The following is a 24,974-nucleotide window of genomic DNA, read 5'->3' as shown; positions in this document are numbered from 1 at the left end:
TTATGTCAAGGGCATTTCATTAGGCTTTTAGAAAAGTATATTTTTCTAAGAACTACCTACTGATGTTTAAATAATGTGCAGAACAAAAATGATCAAATTGCTGGAGCTCAGAGAAAGAAAATGCTATGAAAGGAAAAGGCTTGCTCCTTTGGGACTAGATTTGTTATAACTGGACTGAATATTTTCAGAAACAGCTCCTGGGAATTTTTCACTGCAGTCATCATGAATCAGGAGAACATGTGGCGTAGCATTCTCAAATCCAAGGGAGGCAGACTAAAACGCACTCAATAAGATCCTCTCTTTTACACCAAGAGGGCCTCACAGCTCAAAAAATATATTTCATAATAACAATTACACTTTAATTTTTACTTGCTTTATCTTAACCTGAGGACCAAGACAGGAGGTCAGTAGTGCTTGAACTAGAATGTATTCTTTACTAATTGATATGTCATTTAGGAGATATATATCGCTTTTTCAATTTAGCAGCCAGAGTTGAGTTTCCCATCAACTGCACTATTCCATGGGTGGGAAAAGACTGTAGAACTAAAGTGGATACAAGTCCTTGGGACTGTGCATCCAGATGACCGTAAGAGGTGTATCAGCTTTGAAGTGTAATGTGGGACATCTAAATGGCCATTGGCTGGAGCCAGAGAAACCAACAAGTCTCATGGGACAGTGTAGCTGAAGGTATATCAAATCATTGTACGAAGCTGAGTCCCAGCCGTATTTACACAATTAGAGCGAGCAAGCTAGTTCTGAGTCCCGGGGGCTCCCATACACTCACATAATAATTATAGTCACTCCCAGGGACTGAATTGCTTGTAAAGCACTGAGCATAGTGCTAGGCATGTATGTGTGTGCTCAGAATAAAATGATAGTGCGTCTGCCACTATGTTAAGCTCTTTAAAAGCTATATCTCAGTGAGTACAACTCCTCCATGAGGTAGGTATTGTGATATACGTTGTACAGAGGGAACAGAGGCTCAGAGAAGTCTAGCAGTTTGTCAAAGATTATGCTCCTAAGATTTGATGGAACTCATATTTGAAATCAGTCTTTTCGAGTCCAGGGCCTAAGCTTCAGACCACTATAGTGAAGTGATCCTGTCAGTCAAGTGCTATTCTCTTTACATTAAAAAAATTACTGAGGATTTCCCATGTGTTTAGGTAGATCCTTAAAGCTGGGGGACCACATGCCACAGAAATGGTATCTGAAATTAATTTATATCCTGCTGAATTCCACAATGGATTTGAATCAGCTGTTCTAAAACCATAAGGCTGTAGAAGCTTTCCTCTCTGTTTTTGCTTCTTTTGTTTTCTTTAATAACACATGCTTTTGCTTTCCCTCGTAAAGGTACACACTTTGATCTTTTGGGCCCTGAATACAGCAGGACTAAGGAGCTGACTCATCTCTGCAAGTGCTGAGCAAGCCTGGACTTTTCTCTCCCAAGTGCTAGAGAGGCTGAAAACTTGATGTGGTTATGGATCAGCGTTATGGCTTCACAGCTACGAATTTCTGGGGCATCTTTGGTATTATTGAAATTTCTGTGCCAATTTTCCTAATTAATAGAGTAAAAAGTCAACTCCCAAGGTTGCCTGCCAAATCTCCACTGGATTATAATGAAATGCTTCATGGACTGGGAAGGAGGATATTTTATCATAGAGAAAACCTAAGAGAGAGTGATTGTGGATATAGGTTACAAGTTATCAGAATCCAGTGTACAGTGGCCACGTTTCCTCCTAAATAAGAGGATACTTACTTGAGAGGAGAGTGATAAAAGGATATTGCATTCAACCTTGCAAGCTGACCTGTGGGTGACAAAGGACACAAACAAGAAAGGTGACATGTCATGTCTGTGATGTAGTCAAGCTGGTGAATTATTTGGTTGGAAGCCATGCAGAAAGATAGAGAGAGAGAGAGAGAAAGAGAGAGAGAGAGTCCAAGGAATGAAAGTAACTTTCTGGCCCATCCAACAACCATACGCTCATAGAGCAGTCAAGGAAAACCACTTCGACCTTCTCCAGGGCATATATCTTGAGTGGGGACACACAGGCCTGTTATCTCTCAGCCCTTTTCTTTGTCTTTCCCTTGAAGTCACTGGGTGTGGACAGGAAAGGAGAGAGAGAAGGAGCTTAACATCTACCAGAGATGGCACGAACTCCAATCGGAGCTGATGCTATTAATAGAATTTCTCTTCATTTTGGTCATCTCAGGTTAAATTCCTAAGTCATTAAAATAAATAAAAATCTAATATCTTATATGACATGACTCACTTTCTTTAAAAAAAAATCTAGAATTTCATTTACTGTGGTCACCAAAATCCAGAAACTGATATGGGCTCAAAGAGGGAGGTCTAACAGGCACCTCTAACAGCATGAACCAGAATATTGATTATTTCACCACCTCTCTCTCTCCCTCTATGCAGCAGAGCCAAATGAGATACGAGTAGGAATGCTGTCCCTCAGAGTTCCCAGAGACACCCTGGAGCTTCATCCAGACTAACTTCCTTCCGCAGATAGGCCATAGAAGTCGCAAAGAAAGAGCATCCTCCATGGTCTGCACTCAAGGCAACTTTGTTTCTGTAGCGATAAAGTACGGCTTTACATATCTGGTCACTGTTTGTTTTGTTTATCTAGGCCTACATTGTAGTTGCTTCTGAAATGTGGCTGTTAAACTGAAAAGGCTAATAGAACATTCCAGAGAGGCAAAGCTTCTGTGTTATATTGTCAAGATGGGGTTGGTGGGCTTCCCTCTTGCTCTGTTCTCCTTGGGAAGATATTTCCAAACAATCTATAAACATATGAGAAGGAGAAGATAATTTATTCTCTCTGCTTCTCTTTCCTTCACTAATAGAGAAAGAGAGGGCCACTGCCAACCTAAGACAGTGGAAAAAGCTTGTCTGGCCATCGCACAGAAAGCCTGACATGAGAAAATAACCTCCGGGGACTGGGAGGCAGCAGGTCTCAACCAGCCAAATACCCCTGAACTCCCAGAACCCCCAACAAGACACAGGGAAGGGAAACATACAAGAAAAACAAACATGGCAGTGGAACAATCTCCATGGGGAAAATGCATCCCCTTAAGGATAAGTGGCTAATTACACTTATTCCCAATTGCATGTGTTATGTCCAGTGACTTCTCAGATGGATTAATATGCTCCAGTACATATGACAATCTGCCCAACCACACCCTGCTGAATGTGGGCCTACAGTTCCCCTAACATTTCTTGGTGAGGTTTGTCACTCTTTCACTTCTTGACATTTGATATAAGGCAGGCAGTGACGGAAGCTGAGGACAAATGATTCAAGGGAGGAGGTATATTTATGCTTAGTCAATTTCCTTGAGCCTTGTTCCCTGACAGTCATCCTACAGTATCCATGGGGGATGAGTTCCAGGACATCCCCACACAGCAGACACCAACATCCACAGATGCTCAAGTCCCTTATAGTTGAACCTCAGTATCCACAGATTCTGAATCTGTGGATATGGAGGGCCGACTGTATCTTTTCTTTAAAAGCATTTTCCTAATGATTTTGGAGGATCATGGACTGTTAGTCACCATGTTTCCACTAATGTGGAAGGCCTCTTTTACTTTCCAACTCAGAATTCATAGGAATTCCTGGTGAGTGACAGCTATAAGAAGTATTTAACATTTTTCCTGTGTAGAATTCATGGACTAAGGAGTTCAGTCAGAATATTCCAGTAAGGGAGTGTGGAAGGAAGGAGAAGACACCGAATTTTGGAGTAATGTAAAAGACCCAGCTACTGAGGGGCTGGGGCAGGAGTGGTCAAGGATGTGGGCCAGCTCTTGGTACCTGGTAGGCTTCGTCCTGTAGCTTCTGTTTCAGGTATTCCTCCATCTTCAGCTCATTCTCCAGCTGCCGGACAGAGTCATCTTCATAGTTCTCATCCTCTGGCTGCACATATGGGTCCCCATCTTCTGTAACCCTGGGAATCAACCACAGTGGGAGTTTTGGAGCAAATCTTAAAGGAAAGTATGAGTGGAATTCCTGTGTTAGCTGTAGTTCTGGGCACACATTTATTTAGTCCTTCAATTCACCTCTTTGCTTCAATTCACTTCAATTCTGTCTCTTCTTTGACATAATGAAAAACCTTTAAAAAAAGCTTTGGAAGTTTGGAGAAATACATGATTAAGGTGTTCTCACAGAAAATTTTTCTATGGCAATCTGGTGATCACTGTCCTCTATGTTTTCCTAGGGTAAACAGGAATGAGCTGACCTTACATGTCTGTCATTCTTAAAAAGGGTAGGCTTATCCTTTGAGACGACATAGGTTTTCCAATTTGGGGGCTTAAAAAAAAATGGAATCCAAGAACACTTTCTATAAGGGAAGTAAGCCCTCTAGTGAAATAATGATTAGGACATTTGTTCATAATTTAACCCTCTTTGTGTTATGCATGTATATAGGCACATGCACCCATGTGCTTTATTTCTGTGGTAGAGTCAAGTCTCTCTCATCGATCAGCTAATCTATGTCAGAAAGACTAATACTCTAACCCAGAGCTCTTGATCTTCAAAATTTATACTAGCTCTGAACTTAAGAAATCCATTTAAATTGTCCAATTCCACTATGAAATAAATAGATAAGAATGATCTCATTCACTAAATGTGTGACTCTCTCCATCTATTCATCCCAGTATATATAAAGCTCTTCCTGGGACTGAACATAAATTCACAACCTAAATCATACGACTAAAATATTCTCAGGCTAAAACACAGTACATGTTTAGATAGTACAGATATTAAAATATCCCCTAAAATGAAAAGAGTGGTCAAGTAGAAGTTTCTGGGTTGGAACTTAAATGCCAATGTTCATGTTTATTTATATCTGTAGGACATGTCCTCGTTATTTTTAGAGGTTTGGGGTCAGCCTAAATAGGTCTGCGAGGCCTCTGTGAACTTTCCCTCCCCGAGCCCCACAGCCATGTTTGTAGCTGGTCCTGCCACCAGTGTACCAGGGACAGCAGATGGGGTGGCCCTAGTTATAGTTTTGGACCTTAGGATTGGATCGAGAAAATTTTAGGTAACCACCATGTAAACGCTTAATTATAAAAAAATCAAATGGATTTGTATTTACCAGACTAAACTGATAATTAATTCACCAGTTTGAATAACAAACAAATCAAATAATTCTAAATTATAGAGGAAAGGACAAGAAAGCAAACTGAAATTAAAAGCAGCAGCTTCCTGCTACATAAAATTATAACTGTTTTGTTTTGATCTTATGCTCTGCCTTTTCACAGCTGGCTTTCAAACCACGTCTATTTATAATTCCCCATTATTACTGGCCTTTTACTCACTGCTTGGATGGAGAGCCAAAACACCAGAAAGGCCTCTGGTTAGTTTCTTCTCTGGGTCTTTAAAACAGCCAGCTTATTTTTGTAGACTCATCTGCAGTTCTTCTCACATTAAGCACCATCACCCTTCTGTAGTTTTTTTTGAACTGTTCATCAATTCTCTTTTCCAGAATTTGGGTGATCCCCTGCCCACATTTCTCAGAACTCTGCTTACTTCACTTCCTTCATTTTACCCTTTTCCCTCCCAAGCTGGGCTCTGCAGGTCTGTCCTAGCTTTTTGCCTTTGTTTCTCAGCTTTGGTTTTCTCTGCCTGACTGCTTTGAGCTGATCCAACGTCACAGAAATTCTAGTGGCTACGTGAGTGATTCTGCTGGCTCCTGTCAAGCTACAGAAGCCTAACTGGGTGAAAAATCTTTGCAAAATGTCTTTTGAAGGTCAGGCTTATACATATTCAATAATTCAAGCAAATTGGACTTCTTTATAATGAGACTTTATACATTTAGTTATTTCAATCACAAGCGCGTATATCATGCTGTTTACACCCACTTTGAACAGAGACCTCTCTAGTATCACCAGGTCCTTTAAGAGCAAATCTAGTAAATTCAGAAGATAGGATGATTTATCTCCTGAACTAGTCTATGAGTCCTGGGAGGGTGGGAGAGATTTTTGACACTATTTTGTATCCAATTAGCACAGTGCCTTGGGCAAGCCAGGCTCTCAATAAGTACTGGTTGGTTTTTGTTATTGATACTCTGGAAATTGTTAGGGGGAAAAGTCACAATGACAAATTGAAATGTAGCACCCTTCTACCTCTTCTGGCAGAAAAGGAAACTGAATCATTCCTTTCCAAAATAAAGAAGTAAGCAACCATGTTTTTATTTTCCTATGCTCCCTGCAGAGTGTTCGGTTACTGAGAAAATACCCCCAAGCAGAAGATACTTACACGTCGCCACGCATGGCACTTGGGGTAGCTCCACTGTGAAGGTACCCGGGTTTTCGGGCATGGATTTGCGCTAGAAAAGCCTTTTCAGAGGTTGGTGATGGGACCAGATCTTCAAACTGAGTCCGTGCAAATTCAGAATCCACGTTACTCTCAGTTTCACTCCCCGCCTCTATTAGGTACAATTGAAGAAGTGAAGAATGACCTAGATTTTTTTATGATCGATCGGCAAATAAAGGGCTAGGCTTAACATTAAACAACCTATGCTGATTAAAACACTGACCAGTTATTGTACGTAAGTCAAGTATGTGTTCGTTTTTTCTCAAAATGAGAATTGATACTGACATGAATTACCACAAGATCAGTTAGTATACAGTATTGTCTTTTTATCTCAATAATATTATAAGGAATCTTTGTCTTAATAACTGACTTAATTCTTGTTTTTTCCCTCTATAAAAGTCTTTATTAAAACTGCTGTTACTTTTGCTTAATATTACTTAAATTTAGGAAACACAGACCTAAAATATTACATTCACTTAATATTTCAAAAAATTATAAGAGTATAAACTAATAGTCCTTGAAACGCCTACAATGAGAATAACATTTTTAGTCATCATTTGCTAGGGCAGTGAGTACATGCCATTAATCATGATGTATTAACTACTGTCATTTTTATCCTATTTAGTAATCTTAATCTAAAATTATAGCAACAATTTTCATTACTTTAATTCTAATTATAGAGGTTTTAAGAAATTTAAATCCAGATTTTTTTTAACATTAAAGTTTTCTTTCTTATCGTTGTTGTAATCTCAACTATATGACCACAGTCCTTTCAAACAGATATCTTGCTAGGAGGGCTTTAAGGAATAGATGAGATGTATTAGTAACTGGTAAGATATTTATTTGCATATTCATGCTGTTAAAGTTTTTAAAACTCTGTGTAGTAGTATTAGGATGAAGAGTGCTGCAATTTTATGCTATTTATTTTCTTTGCGGATCTTTCTTTAGTGATATTGCAAAGGTAAATTTCAGTTTCGCTTCTTTCAAATAACCATGTATTCCAAATGAACAAGTCTAAATTAGTAAATAAGACATTTGACCCTATAAAATAACTTTAGCATCATGTCACCTTGGGTCATGATATATTTAACAGTGGCTAACTTGGGATTCTGGATTTACAAGTCAATTTTAATATTTATTCTTTTCTGCATTTTTCAGACTGTGCATTGAGCATGTATTCATGATCTTCCCATTAGCAAAGTATAAATGGTACTAAAAAAATCTAATATCCCAACAAAATATCACATAGACCTTTGAAAAATCTTTTTATACTTGACAATGAGCAGCTCTCTAACAGAAGTTATGGGTCCGTCTGCAATGAGCAGACAAATGAGAGGGGACCAGAGACTCACCGGAATTCAACTCTTTCACGAGAGAGGACATGGTGTTAGTGATCGAATCTGCTGCTACTAGTAAGTCATTCCTTAAATTTCTTCTTGAACCTTAAGAAAGAATGATAATGAAAAAAAAAATCAAAGCTTTCCTTTTCCCCCAATTTTTATGCTGTTTATCACTTCCACTGATATCCTAAAGCAAGAAAACGTCCAAGACTTCTCCTTTTCAGAAGTGCTTTGGTTCATTTCCTGAAAAAAATACATTGTGCTCAGGCCAGTGGCCTTTGATATAAGAAGACATGGCAACTGATGGGGATTCATATACTTTATTGTCCAAATTGGGACAATTTTACAAGTGAAAGGGGCGGTATTAATAACAAGACTGGGTGACCTGGCACAAACTGGGATGATCCCAGGTAAGCCAGCATGTGTGGTCATCCTTCTTCAGAATCACCTCACAGATGAAAAGTCTGGTTTTGCCACGAGAGCTGTGCCTTCCCAGCAGCTGCTACTGTTTCAGCCCTTAGCTGGTGGCTGAGCACATCAGATTCTGATCTCCATCACCATAGCCTCTGTCTCCCATCAGGGCTCCCCGAGCTCCCCCTATCATTTCAGGTACCTCTTGAGAATGGCAACCCTGTGCACTGTATGTCCTCAGAGTTTGGAAAAGGGGTGAGGATTCTTGCTCCTGCTGCCAAGACATGGGCAGAAGATGTATGCCTGGTACCCTGAACTGGAACTTAGACCATGTTTCTCTATGGTAGAGGAAGATTATTATGAGGTTTCCATCCTTAGTGGGTATTTGTGGGCTTGACTGGGAGTGGGGCAAGGTGGACGTAGAACAGAGGGCCAAATTCATATCTTTGGAAAAAAGACTCAAGATTCCAAATACCTGACTTACAGATGAATTTATGCAGGATGAGCTGGGGCTGCTTAGATAGGTCACATTTCATTGTGATTTCTTAGTAAGTAAAACTAAATAAGTAAAATAATAAACACATGTAAATTTAAGAAATCAAAGTAGTTAGATAAAACAATAATTATTACAGGAAACTCAAATTGATTTAATATACTGTAAATTTCTCTAAAATTTAGGGAAAGGACAGTTTTCCCTCTAAAAATTAAAAAAAGGAAATTATTTTGCATAACTTAAATTATATTTGTACAACTTTAATCATTTTCTTTTTCAGGAGAAAATGCCCTGTAATGGATCTTCCTTTTTCCCTCAGAACAGAAAGTACATCATGCTCTCCCTTCAAAATGTAAGCTTTTATCCCCTATAAACAGTGGATGAGAGCATCTTTTTCTTCAGTCTCCCTGGATATTACTGATGTTAAACAATTTTTTTGAATCTGCTAGGCAAAAGGTGATTTTGATTAAAATCTGTATTTCTACAACTATTTGTGAGATTGAACATCTTTATTGGCTATTTGTTCTTCTGTCTGTTCCTATCCTTCACCTAATTTTGTTTTGGGAGTGTCTTTTTCTGATTGAGCTGTTTGTGCTTTAATGTATAACTGAAATTATGAAACTTGATTGCTACATATGCTGGAAATGTTTCCTCAAGTCTATTCTTTTGTCTTTTAACTGTTTATGTTTCTTTTTGTCTTAAAACTAGTAGTCGAATATGTCACTCTTTTCCTTAGATCTACATGTGAGGACCTGGGAGGATGTCCACGATATACCGCTAATTCAAGGGAGATGCAAATTGCAGACCAAAATGCAATGCATGATCGAATTTGTGTGAAAAAAGAAGAGTATATGTCCATAAAAGCACACTTAAACATAGATATTTATATATAAGTGAAACGTTGAGAAGAGTCGAGCTGTTAATAGTGTTTACTTCTAGGAATGAGATTGGCAGGCTGAGAGTCGGCAGGATGATTTCTTTTTTTCTAATTTTCTACAAATTTAAAAAGTGATGACAAGAAAAAGTTTTATAAAGTGTTAAAATATTTCCAAATGAATAAGATCACTTGCTTTGGGACTCCACTCCCACCCGGACACTCCGCAGTACATAAGCAGAAGAGGCAGCGGTGGGAGAATGCTGTTTGTTGCTGTTTGTCATCTGACATCCCTCTTTGCCCTCTTCTATTGACTATGGAGGGCTAGCCTCGCAGCCCCATAACACAGAGGCAATGATTCAACTCTTTAAGGCATCTGGAAAATGACTAAGCATCCTTCTTGATCGCCTCAGTGCTAAAGAGCTGGGATTGTTTACTCTCAATCTTGAGTTTGCTTTAGTGTAAAGAGGCGAAAGGAGGAAATATCTTTCGGAATTTTAAAATGGATTACATTTATAAAATTTCCTGGAATAGTGCTGAAAGGATTTCCCTTCCCTTAAGGAGCAAAGGCTCATAAAAAAACAGGGCAGGGCAAGAGAAGCCAAAAGAAGGTAAGATGGTGAAGGGAAGAACAGATTAGTGTAGGGAGTTTCTAAAATGTCTTGCAGGCCCGGCTCTGACACTAACCGTGGAATCCCCTAGAACATCCACGGGGAGGCTCTGATAACTCTAGATCATGCAATCCTTGGCAACTTATTTGCAACAGAAAAGCAGAACACACACACACAAATAAAGGCACTTACTTTGTGCAAACGCCTCCTGTACGTCTCCCCCTACCCCTGTGAGAGAGTCCTGAGGCGTGTGGGTCGGGGTGGAGCAGGTGGAAGCTGACCGGACAGGCATGGGGATGGGCCTGCTGATGGTGTGGCTGGGGGAGGAGCGGGGAGAGCCTGCCCCCTGGGTCTGGAGAGACAATGCAAGTCATTAATTGTTTTCGCAAGAAGATGCCAAAAGCCCTTCCCAGTGCCTCAGTCAAATGTTAAAGACAGTGACAATGAAATTCCAAAGTAGGTGGAGATCCCAGGCAATTAAGATGGTAATGCTCAACCTGAGTTGCAGGTGCAGATAATTTAGGACCTTACTGTACATGATCTGAAGTTTTGGTTACAAACTGAAAGCTAAGACTATTAGTACTGCATTCATTGTTCTGTAATATAGATGTTTGCCCATGTAATGAAGCTACTGTTAAGCAGTGATAATTACAAGGTGTGTTTATGTTCTCCTTGAAGGAAGCTCTATATAGAATAAAAAGACATTAGGAGAAAGTTTTAAATACAAACTCGGAGACTGTTTGGGATGGATGTGGTTTACATTCTTCCTAAATTTTCAGCCCGTCTTGTCCTGGCATCATCTGTGGAGGGTAATTTATAGTTCCAATCATGTCATGCCATATTGCATATGTTAAGTCTCAAATAAAGAATCAAATGAAGTGTAAATTGTTTAATCCTTGTTTTACAGTAAAAGTTGTCTTTGCTGAATTGCTCTGTGATTCAGGGATTCAAATGGGGAAGAGAAAAAAGAAATCCTGGTTTCTAATTTTGGGGTAATGTTTCCTGTAGGAATTGTCCTCTTCGCCTATGAAAAAGCAGTATTCTAGCAGCAAGAACAGTGGGATTTTAAAATGAGTAAAGAAAAAAGGAGAAAACAACTTCAAAGCCATTTATCTCCTCATTCCAGCCCTTGGCATGAAATCATTCTGAGGCTGTCAAACCTTGAATTTCACAGTCTTGGTTCTACAATGAGGTCTCTTGGAAACATTTTCTGTTTTAATAATTAGTTTACAAAGGAAGTAAAGTCAGCACGAATAAGAAAATGTAAGAAGTGCATATACAACAGATTAGGTATTCACATAAATTCCACTCCAGTCCACTGGGTCTGGCCAGGGAGAGTGAGGACTCTTCCACAGCAAGGCCCAGAGATTCATCATCACCCCATTCAAAGCCCAGACATGCACCACCAGAGCCGTGCTCTGGAATATTCGATTCAGGTCTTTGCTGTGGGTTCAGCTGCTTGCAGTTAAAACACACAACATCAATCCTGTAAAATGCCATGCTGTTAGCTTTCCAGGGCTCAACATCACACAAAAAAGTCAAATCTATAAAACTGAGAAAAATCCCAAATTAAAAATGAAGCAGAACAGAAGATAACTCATGTGATGCTCGAGGCGCTAAGGATTCCACTCTCACTCGCAACAGTACCTTGGAGTGGCCTGTCGGGCCCAAGGAAGAGAAGTTTGCCTGCTTGTGATGCTTTGCAGCCCCTTGCCCCAGCCTGCTCCAGGATGGGTCTGGTTTCCCCCAGCAAACTTGGGCAGCTCAATGTCATTACCACGAAACCTCTGCTTCTGAGGTACCTGGGCATTTCCTTGCTTCCCACACCAATAAGTGACTTCATGTTTGAGTCGTGCTATGCCACGTACACAAGGTTCGCATGTACATCCTCATGGGTTTCTCTCCATGACCCATTGAAGTAGGTCCCATTATGCTAAATGTGCGGTTATGGACCACAATGCTCAGCGAGGTGAAAAGAATTGCCCAGGAGATGGAGCTAGAGTGTCCGATCTGGGGCCTGAGCCCAGGTGGTCTGCCTGCCCTGGGGTGGGGGGACCTGGATGGGCTATGGCTGGTGGTGGATCCTTCAAAGGAGACAGGTGTTGGTTAGGTACCCTGAGATCAAGTACCTCTCCCTGGCAACCCGTCCTGCACATCCTTTTCAAGAGAGGGTCCTCAGCAGAGCTCCTTGCCCTTTCTCATCTGTTCTTTTTACCAAGGAACCAGGTGCAGCTGGGAGGAGGGACTGGTGATGATGAGAAGTTGGACAGAGGGGTTGAAGGAAGAAGGCTCCTCTTGGCTACACAGGGTGGCTTACCTTCTCAACCCTGGAAGCCAGATCCTCTTCTGCGATAGGAGATTCACAATAATGATAAAACTCCATTTTTGTATGTAATTTACAGTCTCTAAAGCACATTTACATACCTAGTGTTGTTTTATTCTCCCACTAATCAGTGCTAGGAATGATAGCAGCTTATATCTGAATAGCAATTGGCAGTCTAGAAAGCACTTTAATCCCATCTACTTCACTTAATCCTCTCAACAACCATACGAGGTATCATTACTCTCATTTTTCAGGTTAGCAAGCTAGGATCCGAGGTGATAATTACCCAAGGTCTCTGAGCTAGTGAAGGACAGAGATAAAATGGATCCCCAGACTTTAGGCTACAAGGCCAGGGCTTTCCCAGGGCACCACAGCTGTTCCTCAGAATTGTGGGTACTGTGACCAACCATCACATATTTCCATCTATGCTTCATAACATACTTTCACTAACAATCTGAAGACTCAGAAGGCGTAGGACACAGACTCCCTAGGGAGCGGTGATGGAGCAGTGGCCTAGGGCTTTCTGCTGGGCCAGGCAGTACCTTCTAGTTACTGGGTCATGGAGAGCAGTGTGAGCGCCCAGGGTGGAGAGCCTTCAGGCTGGTTATCAGCCAGTACAGAAATACACGTCCACAGTCTCTTATCTGCAAATGTGAAATCCAATGGGCAACACATGTTGTTTCATAATTAATGTGAGGCTACTTATGTGGTGTCTGCACTGTATTGCATTTCTAAAACCTCAAAGATTCTGAGTTCTGGAGCATCTCTGGACCCAGTGATTTCAGATATGGGGCTGTGGGCCTGCTTTTCAATATCTGATGGCTGTGCTGGGGCTGTAGTATATGCCAGCCCAGCTCATACCTGTGCCACCAGGCTCTGCAGCATAGGGTGCTTGTGGGGTTCCCCCCTCCCCTTTGGGTACCGCACCGGCCCCACCGCTTCTTGCTTAACACCTTGTCTCCAAAGGCAACTTTTCCTACTCCTTTCTGCCTGTTTCCTGTCTTCAAAACTCCCATCAGTGGTCTTGTGTTAAGAGAAAAATAATGGACTGCGGTTACATGTTAAGGGAAAAACAATTGATGGAGTCTAAATTACACCAATGTGTGAATGGCTAATAGCCACCATCTCCTAAACGAATCTCCAACTGGTGCAATTTCAAGCAGTCTGATTATATGAAGAATTTAAGTGGAAGATTCTGTGCTGAAGTAAAGATTCACTGCATCTTTCCTACAACTTGTAACTCCCCAGTCATGACCAGTCTTTACCCAGACTTGGGGGTAGAACCCTGGCTCCTGGGTGATCAGGGCCCCATCTCCCTTTGTCAGGACACTGGCCAGTTTGATGCATAGTAGACTTATTGCTGGGAACACCATCTCTGTTCTTCCTTTCTGCTGTTCTTGCAGGACCACTAGGGAACGGCAGTTGCCTCTTGGCTTTGGGGTAGATTAGTGAAGATGTCACAGAGTTTCATTTTCACAGGTGTGGCCCCTATAGAATAGTGGCCTCTGGTCTGGTCATGAAGCATGGTTGTCGGCTAACAACTTTAGAAGAGTTAGAACGAATAATCTCTGTGAACATCCTTTCCTGGAAATTATCCGGTGATTAATGGAGCAAAGACTTAAGGGACAATGGTCCATGCAGATCAATATATAGATCTCAAATTCCCGAGAAGAGAGGTGATTTATGGAAGACGGAAAACATACATCATACTTGGCAAATTTAAAATTGTTCTCTTCCTAGAGAATAAATGAAAAATTCATTTCTATCCTCCATTCTCTGAGTCTACTCAACCTGCTGTTGTATCAATTTTTAAAAAGTCTGACAAGATCCATACATTTTCTGATTTTTTTCCAGGAAGTATTTGGGTTTCCACTCAGCACCAGAAAGGAGGGATGCTTCAAGGAAAGTGCCAAATGTCTAATTGTGGAACCAGCACTGTCTGGAGAAATGGCAGAGCAGATGACCATGAGACAGGAGGAGGTGCTACTATGGACCCTCCCCCACCCAGGTACCCCGCTCCCCGAAAGTCAGCCTCTCAGGTTTGGGGGAGAATGCATTGTAGTCAGGCCTGGTTTTACGTAGCAGCCTGTTTAGCCACATTCAACCCTCTTTTCATCCTTTCTTCCAGTACACACTGACTGACTATCATCATAGGGCTTCTTGTGGGGATACAGATGAGGTGACTAATTCTGATTGGTCAGAAAGGAGGCACCATTTGCCTTAGGTCTTATAGCAGAGATTTACAGGCAGAAAAGAGCAAGTACTGCTGGGGGAGAGAAGAGCATTCCAGGGCTTGGAGTATCAAGGGCAAGGCATGGGGAGTGTGAGGGGTACTGAAGACACGCTGGGAAGGCCAGTGGGGTTGATGCAGCAGGTTCTCTGTGGGGAGTGGAGCGGGATGAGGCTGAGAAGGGGTGGAGCCAGGTTTGGGGGCCTCCAGTGTCATAAAAGGGGCTTAGTCTTTATCGTGAACTAAAGCATCATTATCTAAGGCTTTTAAGCACAGAAGCAATTTTTACTTTTCTAGAATTAGCTAAACAACTCCTAATTTAAAAGAAGTATGAGAGAGAGAGAGAAAGAGAAAGAGAGAGAGAGGCTGGGAAGGTATGTTTTTGAACACAGATGTTAGTCCTAATATTGCAGTTGATTATTTATGATGTGAATGATCCCCATCTCCCCTCACTTTTGATCACTTCACTACTCCATAGAATACCCATAAGAGAGGATGAGCAGGGGAAATAATGCAAGGGGAACCTAAACTGTTAAAATCTGTCATTTCTGGCCTGTTCATGTTCCATAATATATTTGGAAGAAGTAGGAACCTGAATCTATGATTTCCCGAGTTAACTGGGCCATCCAGTAGTAAATAGAGAAGAGAATGGGAGCAGGAGATGGAATTTGAAATGATGTGTGACTTTCTTCCCTTGATTGAGACAATTAACTAACAAGTTAATGTAAGGAAGAGAAGCAAGTAAATGTGTGTATGTGCGCATGCGTGTAAAATGTGGGTCACATTAGAAAAGTTTATACATTCTCCTGTGTATATGTATACATATATACATACATTTATGCTTATAGCTGACTTGCATATAGTATTTCACAACGTGGTTCCACATTTGTTATCTTTCAAAATCTATACAACAACCCTGTGAGCCATGTATTACCGGTATGTTTGAAATAAATTGCTAGGAAGTTAATTGACTTATTCAAGACCTTATAGTTGTAAGTGAGGAGCTGGGACCACCGTAACTCAGGTCTAGCTCCAGTAATGTTTCTTAGAAAATTATTATTGAGACCCTACTTTCTGAACTCAGAGTCAGAACGGATACTTGGTTTTAGACCAGGTCATAGTATTTGCCACTGGAAGGATACCAGAAACTCTGGAACATGCTGTCACTGTTATTATATCCCAGCCACCTTTGTTATTAAACTTTTTATGAGTGTTCTTTTTATGGTTCCTTCAATAAATCTTACAAATACACAAAGAAGAAAGAGGGTAGGATAATTTCGATTCAAGTTTGTAAAAAAAATTTATTGCTTATGATACCATAATCATCATATTATATTACAGGCACCATTTTAAAAAAAAATTCATGTTCTCTCCTCAAGGGGAATAAATTCATGCATTACCTCTAACAAGAAACAGCATAAGTAGGAACTATATATACCAGTATAATAAAATACATTGAACCACACAGACTTATGATAAAGCAAGTAGAGGTTATTAAATCAAGCACAATTTGTTGTGTGTGGTGTCTTAAATCTGATTTTACAAAGAGAATGTCGCCAAAGGGGAAAGGCTCATAAATAAAAACAAAATTTAGAAGCAGATGCCAGACTAAAACTACTAAATTCTCTCCTTAGATCATGTTATACCATAAGAAGTCTATAAATTTGGATGGCATTTGTTTATTTCCTTGTAGAACTGCCTCTGCAGGATTGGGACATATGGGGTTCTGTCTTTAATTTTCACTGAAGGTCAGTATAAGAATCAGCCACACGAAATCTACTGCGTGTGTCTGTTTTATTATTCACTACTCCTTCTATAAAGCTCTGAGTGAAAACTTCCTTTTATATGTTATGCCAACAGAAAGTTTGGTCCCTTGAGAACTGGCATTTCTGTTCTGATAAAACCACCAAGTATGTTTTCCTTTTTTTTGCCTCACTGCTAGAAAGCTCAGAGTGACACCCTTGTCCCTTATGATTAGCATATTTGCATCTTCTTTAGTTTTCGATTTTTCTATTTCCATTTTATGAAGTCTCTGTTTATGTCTCTAGTTGTAAGCTGCCTTGGGTCCTTTTTGAAAAGAGGCTTGACTATGCAAGCAAAGAAATGAGTAAGATCCGCAAACACTCTCCCCACCCAGACAATGCATTGCTGACATCTGGGTGTTGCCAATAATGGTCTTTAAGTACCTAGGCAGCGGTACCCACTGCTGGCTGACTTTCAAAGATGCCGCAGCTGTTGAGGGCCCAGTGGGGAGGAGCTGGAGGGAAAGAAGGCAGTAATGCTCTTATGGGTGCTGCCATGGTTTGGCTCTATGCATTCATCTGTTTATGAACTTCCTGGTCCACTGAGCCTTTCAAGAATGTGCTGCCTTGGAAATGGTAGAGAGAGGGTCCCCGAGGGAAATGGCTAAAGCAGGGTTGACTGGCTGCAGGACGGTTGCCTACTCTCTCCACTAGGAGAAGGAAGGTTATATGTGAGCCTTATTTCCTTTTTCTATGCACACACGGAGTAAGAGACAGGAAAGAAAAGAGGCTGTTTGCAGAGAAGCACCGTGAGATGGCATTTTTCTTTACCATGATCTAAGCGTGTTGTACGTACAACAGCAATACCCCATGTATGCATTTATGGGCAATAATACAGGCAGCAAATGTGTGTCTTTTACCCAGGGGGACTGTCTCTCATTAAAATTTGACTTCAGTTTAGTGAAGTAATTTTTTTCACAAAATACAAATAATGTAATACATTGTCTTTATTGTCTGACATTACAGATTTGTTTTACAGACCTTGGGAATGAAGGGTAAAAATGTGTCCAGCATTTTGCAAACATTTTTTGTTATACACAAACACGCACAGTGAATAATAGGAAAGAGAATACAGAAGAATGAAAAGGTACGTTGAAATCAGATAGGCTGTGGTTCTAATGGATCCATGGAAATAACATAAAACTTTTTGATAAGACCAGTAAGTGGGATATATTGTTATACACAGCTTGGTACATGCACTTGAAATGAAAGCTGCTTTTCTTTTGCTTTTGTTTTATTATTATTGTATTTTGAGTACGCTGCTCCCTCAGCTGGCTTCTGCATCTGGCTACATGGCCAGACAGGGGGCTTCAGTTCAGGCTACAGTTAGAGAGTCACAAGGCTCCTATTTCCAGGGAAGATGTATGTAACACCTTGTGAACTCCCACAGCAGAGAGGTGCTTGGTGGTACGAGAAAGGCTGAAAGTTACCTATTCTTTGGAGACGACTGTCAGCCAACGGTAGGGATTCTGGTTTGGGAAGTGAACAGTTACGCAGTACAGTCTTTCTCTTGTTAGACTGAGTACTTAATGGTGAGCAGTGGGGAGCAGGGCTTAAACGTTATGCAGTGAAAGGAGATGTAATTGGCTGGCTTTTACAAAAAGAAGTTCCACATCTTTTCAGTAAAATGGAAACTGAACTGAATATTCATAGCATGAGACGATGTTGAGGTTAGCTTCTGAGTGCTGTGGATTCTACCTCGTGTAATGTTAGTGATTGTGGTGAGTGTCTTTCTATGAAGAGAAGGGTCTGATCAACAACCCAGAAGAGCATGAGACTGGTTTGAAACTTAGACCCCTGGAGATCTAAAAAGTTTCCAACAAATTAAAGCGTGTTCCCTGTTCTAAAGGACATACTAGCTCTTCTTTTGATGTTGACGGTAGTAATAGTTATAAAAAATGCTAAATTTTATATGTCTCCAATCAAGCACTACATTGAAAAGGAAGCAAATTAGTATAATTTTTTTTTTCTCTTTCCAAACTGAAGCATGAACATACATTAGAGGCGAAAGCAATGAGAAAAACGGCAGGACGGCAGGCCCCTCCACTGTTAGTTAAGACCTGCAGTAGGGGACATAACTTACTCCCTGCTTCAATTCTTCTTCCTACAGAAAGATCGAATCAATAATAGTTAGATTACCCAGGGTTCCAATAAGAGCAGGTACACAGTGTGAAGGAATGAAGGTGGGGGAAACCTCAATGTGGCTTTGATGGCAGGTCAAGCCTCTTCTCCTGGTGACTTCAGTTCCAAGTCTATTTAGATATTTGAGACTACAGACCCATCTCTTTCCTCCATGCATCCAACCATCCTTCAACATGATTTCTCTCTCTATCCTGCTGTTGGTACATCCTGATACCATAGACTATGCTTAATTAGGCTACGTTGATGCCAAGATAGCTGGTGGTAAATAGGCTCCTATCCCATTGCTACAGTGACAGAAGCTATAGAAGTAGAACCAGGGGGCTGTTTTCAGTTTTCTGTCATTCAGTGAAGGGAAAGATGGGATGGGCCCACTTCATTTGGTAGATTTGGAAAAACAAAAACCAGAAAGAGCTTTTCTAGATCATCAAATGAGATAATAGGGCAGAAACAGCAAGAGGTTATTAATTATCTAGTCCTGTCTTAACATAGAGAGTACAACAAAAACTGAATTCTGCACTTTATATGTCTAATACAATGAAAAGTAAATTTTGTTTAGTAAAGATAAAGCATTCCTGACACTGATGGCAGGAAAAGTCGACTAAGTATTTAAAAGAATAAAGAAAACAAAAGAAAAAAGTGTTACACTTACATCAGTGCCTGGGACACAGTAGGTTCCAACAAATATTTGTTAACTATTTAATTTTTTTTAATAAAAAATAAATAAAGAAAGGAAGGAAGGGAGAGAGAAGGAAAAGTAAGACAAGGAAAGGGAAGGAAAGGAAGGGAAAGAAAGAAAGAAAGAAAGAAAGAAAGGAAACAATACAGAAACAATAAATGATGGGGTGTCAGGGATGTGGGAGATCCAGGGACTGAAAGGCAGGACATCTTGTCTCACAGGTGAGTTGTCCCAGAGACTTTGCCTATGTCCTTTTATAAGAAGTTTTAGTTCCTGCCTTTGGCATGTCACAGTTCCAGTCCATACTGGTTCATGCTTATTTACATCAGGCAGGATGACAACAGAGCACTGAAACCTCTGCTGAGGCAATCACGGACATGAGGTCATAATTAGTCTACTTTTGGGTTGAAATGCAATTTAGTGCATACTGAAGAAGGGAATAAGATTTATGAAAGAAAGAATGCCACTTCCCAATGAGAATTATTATTATAACACTCTGCAGAGGACTTCTGTAGATCATCTTATTAAATGCTCTACCTGCAGAAAAGTTAAGGAGATATTCCCATTTACAATTTGCATTTGAAACCCAGAGAAGTTATGTGACTTGCTGCTAAAGCCACGCAGATTTGACAACATTTACTGAAATTAACTAAGTTACTCCTCTTAATAAAACTATAATCACCAAAATTATTTAATGGCTGTATCTTCATTTTCTGAATTAGATATTAGCTTCTGTTCAGATTAGTCAGAATTTCTGAAGGCTATGAAATGTAAAATATTTCTAAATAAATCCAGTTTTTATTACTTCCAAGGACAAAAGGAACTGTAAATGCGCCAACTGGAAATAAGTCGTGCCATGAAGGTCCTCAGTAGTCTGGTTCCAGGAAATGGATAAGAATGTGCCCTATAATTGACTCCTATCATTTGATGTGCCTAAGAAAAGATACTAAAACTGAGCTTGAAACCACATTTTGGAGGAACTCACATATAGTAATTGAAAAAACCATTGCACATTATGTGCAAATTTCTTTTATTTTTTTAATTAAAAATTTTTTTTACAAATGCCATAGTCGTAGGCCTAGGAAACATTTATTTGAAACATCTTACCTTTAGTAGCTTCATAAGACCTTCTAACTGGACCATTAGCTCTCTCCGGCTCTCCTGGAGAGCAGACATTCTCTGTTCCAGCTCATCCTTGCGCTGTCTAAGAAAGAAGCAGTTGTCATCAGAAACAGCATTCAATTCACTGAGCTAATCACATTTGCCAGTCTTGTGGACCACTAGAAAAAGGGCCTCTCTGGGTCTTTGACATAGGTTACCAGGCAGGGAAATGTCAAAGGAATGAACAATTATAGCTTGGGTGTATGTTTATTTGTTAAAAGTCATACTAAAACAAAATTAAACTCTTATTGGATACTCACCCCCATCTACCCTGAATTAACTATTTAATGAAATGTTTTCTGAATGGTTATTATGTCATGGGCCCTGTGCTGTGCCATTGGGTCCCCTTGAGATAATAAACAAAAACCAAATTGTCACTGAAAAAGGCCAATCCCTCAGATCCTCTGAACCCAAGGATCCTTTTGTAAATCTCACAGAAAACACTGATTACCTTAGTATCTGGAAATCAGATTTAGAAAAGTACATTTTTCATCTCTTCAATTCTTAGTATGCAGTGTGGTGCCTTTCAGAGGAGAAATATTTGTGGTATAGTTTTTATAGTCAATATAAATCTTCTGGCTTGGGTTTGGCTGCATAGAGTGAGGTCAGAAAAAAAGGAGTTCCTATACAATTGTTCTAACAATCTACAAGGTTTGTGTTTGCTTAATTTTGGTTTGTTTTGCAGAACTTCTATCAGCTGTCAGCAAGAATGAAAACAATGAAGGACACGAATATTAATGATTCACATTTCTGAAGTATAAGTATATTTTCCAAATCTATTTCAAATCTATTATTTCATGACCATTAGTGAAAAAGTAATATATACATTTTTTCCTTGCCCCAAAGGCTTCTGTCTGATTTTGAAATATTAGAAATTATATTTAAAAAAGTGTGTGGATGCTTTAACCATGTATGTGTTAATGTATGAATAAGTATGCCTAATCTCAATGGCACAGACACAATATTAAGTGGAGCTATAGCAGGGACTCTGAAATGAACAACTGACAATATAAAAATGTCACACTGAGTTAGGTCCATGACCCATCCAATTAAAAGATATTTTGTGGGAGGACAGGTTATGGATATAAAGGAGACATTTTTAATTTGCTTTCATATAGGCCTTCTCTATAATGAATTATGAATTTAAAACTTATAAACACATCATTCTTTTTGAAAATATTTATATTTTTGGCTTTTATTGCCATTTAAAGCTTATTCCAGAGCAATCCTTCCTTTGATTTTCTTTACAATTGCCTCTTTTCTGAATCCCAAGGACAAGTAACATCATAATTTTATAGACTTTAATGCTATCTTATTTTAGTCTTTGGTCTTCCTGGTCTGTAGTGTTCTAATTTTGAAAGTCTTGCCCAATTCGAAAATATTCATTAATGACAAACCCATTAGCTGTTTTTTCTTTGACCTTGTCTGCACATGGCGTTCCAACTACATCCTCAGAAGGGCTTGGCAGAAGAGTAGATAATGTTTCTGATTTATTTCCAGTTCTCTTCTAGATACTGTTCTATAAATTTTGGCCTTTTGATCATAAGAGCACTTTGAGAAAAAGGTTGAAGCAAACTTCTAATATTATAGGTAAGAAATATTAAGAGAAGCATCCAAAAACTATCAGAAAAAGTTAGCTTATAGTAATCTATAATTAACCAACATTGAAAAAAACCTTACTTGTACATTTATCTTACAGTAGTACTCTTTCAAAACATGACATTTACTCTTTCATGCATTTGATTGAACTAAATTTTTTAAAAAACATTCATTTAATAATGTCTTCTCTGTAAGTGTTTATACCAGTGGTTACCAAATGTGGGTAACACATCTGTGGTGTAGCCTCCACTGTTCCAAGGAAAAATGAGAAAACAAGGACTAAGTAATGATTTTATTTTCATAGAGCTAAAAATATTCATGTCTGAACGAATGCCTTTTATTCTGTTATTCTGTCAGATTATTTCTAACTTTGTGTGTGTGTTAAAACCTACTTTCTTGGGCTTCCCTGGTGGCGCAGTGGTTGCGCGTCCGCCTGCCGATGCAGGGGAACCGGGTTCGCGCCCCGGTCTGGGAGGATCCCACATGCCGCGGAGCGGCTGGGCCCGTGAGCCATGGCCGCTGGGCCTGCGCGTCCGGAGCCTGTGCTCCGCAACGGGAGAGGCCACAACAGAGGGAGGTCCGCATACCCCCCCAAAAAAAAAAAAAAAAAAGAAAAGAAAACCTACTTTCTTTAGGACAGTGTTGGGACAATAGGCAAAATTTTAATATGAACTGTATATTAGATAATAATAAATAACAATATTAACTTTCCTGAATTTGATGATGATACCATGGTTATACAAGAGAATGTCTTCTTTTTTCTTAGAAAATATATATGTAAGTATTTAGGGGTAAAGTGTTATAATGTCTGCAATTTACTCTCAAATGGCTCATCAAAAATGCATATGTAATTTACATATATAAACATATATAGGGAGATGCAGAAGGGTGTGGCAAAATGTTTGCAATCTCTAGGTGAAGCGTAGAAGGAAATTCATTGTGATATTCTTACAACACTTCTGTAGGTTTAAAATTTTTTTCAAAATAAAAAGTTAAAAAATATACTGTCATTCATGAAACTTGCAATAACAGATGATGGTAGTTTAAAAATGTCATTATATGGTAAAACAAAAAGTACTCAACTTTATGTTGTTTCCCCAAAATAATAAAAAAAATTAAGCTGGTCTAATGAAATTCAAGTCTGGAAACCACAGACTTGCATCAGAGATTATGATTCCATTTTTAATTGGTAAAACAAGAAAAAAGGCTCTTTATATTAAGAAGTTTTCTCGAAGAATAATTTTATATACTTTGAAAAGAATGCCATGTGTATAATATGATGCTTATTTTTTAGGCAAGGGATAGATATGAAAATTTATACTTGTTTTTCTTAAGATTTGTTGTGTCAAGTTGCTTCTGCAGTTTTCATTAATGTCTTCTTCATTATAGAACATGGTATTGTCTTTGCAAACACAGTTCGTTAGCTGTCTTTTAATGGTTCTGCAGTGGGAAGACTCACTAGATCACCTTGCAAAATTTCCCTCAGATACTCCATCCAATATGGGAAGGAAAGACCTGGGGAACCACATGGAATGTTCCAGCCCTTTCTCTGCTTCATCTGTGCCTCTTGACTGCCTGTATTCTTGAAATTATGAGTAAAGCTCAATACTAGGGTAAGATCATGTGAATCTGACTTGACAATCTAATCCAGTGTTAACTTGATACGTAACTCATCCTCTAATGGCTTCCTGTTGTAGGATTGATAGCAATATCCTCAAGATGAATGAACTAAATGAACAATAAAATGGAGGATGATAAATCTGATAGCAGTGTAGATGGACCAGAGGCTGGGAATCAGGAATGTGTTTATTATAACAGTACAGGCAGGAGATAATTAAGACCCAAGGAAAAGAGATGGAAAATACCTGTGATGCTCATTGTGCAGGATCTTGGGCAAGTTATTTAACTTCTGTGAATCTCAGTTTTTTTTTATCTATAAAAAGACTATAATAGTAATGTCCAGCTCCCAGGATTTTTTTTAAAGCTACTCTATGGAACAGTGTATGTACAGCTTAGTGCATAGAAAGTGTCAGATTAGCACACAGAAATGCCTATCCTATAATCCTATTCGGTTGCCAGATCTGGGTTGCAAACCTGGCTTTCCACTTTCTTGTGGCTAAAGTAAAAAGGGAAATATGATCATTTAGAAAGGTCATGGTGCCCTTAAGATAAAAATAAACTATGTGTTCATGAAAAGCAAAGCTCTGATCTTGCCGCCCCCATTCCCCTACTAAAGAAATTTCTCCTGTTGGCTTCTCAATAAGAGGCCCAGAAAGGATGTAACAGGTGGAGAAGACCTCTGTCAAAGCTACAATAAGGAGTTCCTTTGGCGGCTTCACATGGTCACCCCTCGATGGGAACTCAAGGCCAAAGTAATTGGCAAGAGGTCATTGTTTTGGAACTCTTTGAAAGTCTGAAATGACTAAAAGATAAAACACCCAGAGCAGGTTTTCTTAACCTGGGATGTCAGGGTATCTTTGAAATCCCCAAATTGTTAAAGTGCTTGGCACAGTATAAATGGTTCATAAGCATCTAAAGAAATATACTTCAAGGGAGGGTACTTCTTCTTCCAGGCAGAAGAAATGTGGAGAATATGGAGGCAGGCAAGTGAATCAGCTAGGATTTAGGTGTCTCAAGCCTCAAGCCTTATGTGTGGGCCACCAGCTGACAGTGAGGGCTGAAAGTCTAGAAGCTCCCCACAAAGCCAGACTACTTAGTGTAGCTTTGAGCTAGGCTGGGGTCATGGGAATGCCCACGAGTCAGGGCCAGAGGATGGTTAGAATTATTGGTCTGTTCCAAGATAGCAACATCAAGGAGGGAAGAAATACCAGTTGGAAAAGTAATCATCAGTGAACCAGGCACATAAAGATGCCTTCCCAGATGGTATCATCCTAACGGAACCAAATACTTTTTTTTTTTTTTTTTTTTTTTTTGTGGTATGCGGGCCTCCCTCTGCTGTGGCCTCTCCCGTTGCGGAGCGCAGGCTCAGCGGCCACGG

The 24,974-nt window shown here is 39.7% G+C and overlaps 1 protein-coding gene and 1 long non-coding RNA gene across 24 annotated transcripts in view; one reads left to right on the top strand and one right to left on the bottom strand.

Annotated features, from left to right (window-relative positions):
* The window catches only part of DTNA (dystrobrevin alpha), a 390,047-nt gene that overhangs the window by 5,037 nt on the left and 360,036 nt on the right, over positions 1 to 24,974 (bottom strand). For 17 of the 23 annotated variants that reach the window (XM_028480006.2, XM_028480003.2, XM_028480001.2 and 14 more), the window contains 6 exons: positions 20,324 to 20,420; positions 18,482 to 18,502; positions 10,236 to 10,395; positions 7,667 to 7,756; positions 6,258 to 6,426; positions 3,813 to 3,945 (listed from right to left, as the gene is read on the bottom strand). In XM_028480006.2, coding sequence (XP_028335807.1) covers positions 3,813 to 3,945; positions 6,258 to 6,426; positions 7,667 to 7,756; positions 10,236 to 10,395; positions 18,482 to 18,502; positions 20,324 to 20,420 — 670 coding nt within the window. Of the gene's footprint in view, positions 1 to 1,756; positions 1,806 to 3,812; positions 3,946 to 6,257; positions 6,427 to 7,666; positions 7,757 to 10,235; positions 10,396 to 18,481; positions 18,503 to 20,323; positions 20,421 to 24,974 lie in introns of those variants that run through there. The other 6 variants (XM_028480017.2, XM_055080755.1, XM_055080756.1 and 3 more) reach the window with 3 other exon arrangements.
* Positions 7,639 to 10,182, top strand: LOC114484351 (uncharacterized). The gene is made up of 3 exons (XR_003677123.1): positions 7,639 to 7,726; positions 8,839 to 9,014; positions 9,295 to 10,182. It is a non-coding gene; the product is annotated as an uncharacterized lncRNA (long non-coding RNA).

The sequence above is a fragment of the Physeter macrocephalus genome, chromosome 19 (assembly GCF_002837175.3).
Source record: "Physeter macrocephalus isolate SW-GA chromosome 19, ASM283717v5, whole genome shotgun sequence".
Taxonomy (NCBI): Eukaryota; Metazoa; Chordata; class Mammalia; order Artiodactyla; family Physeteridae; genus Physeter; species Physeter macrocephalus.
The sequence above is the reverse complement of the archived record's forward strand: the minus strand, read 5'-3'. Positions and strand labels throughout refer to the sequence as shown.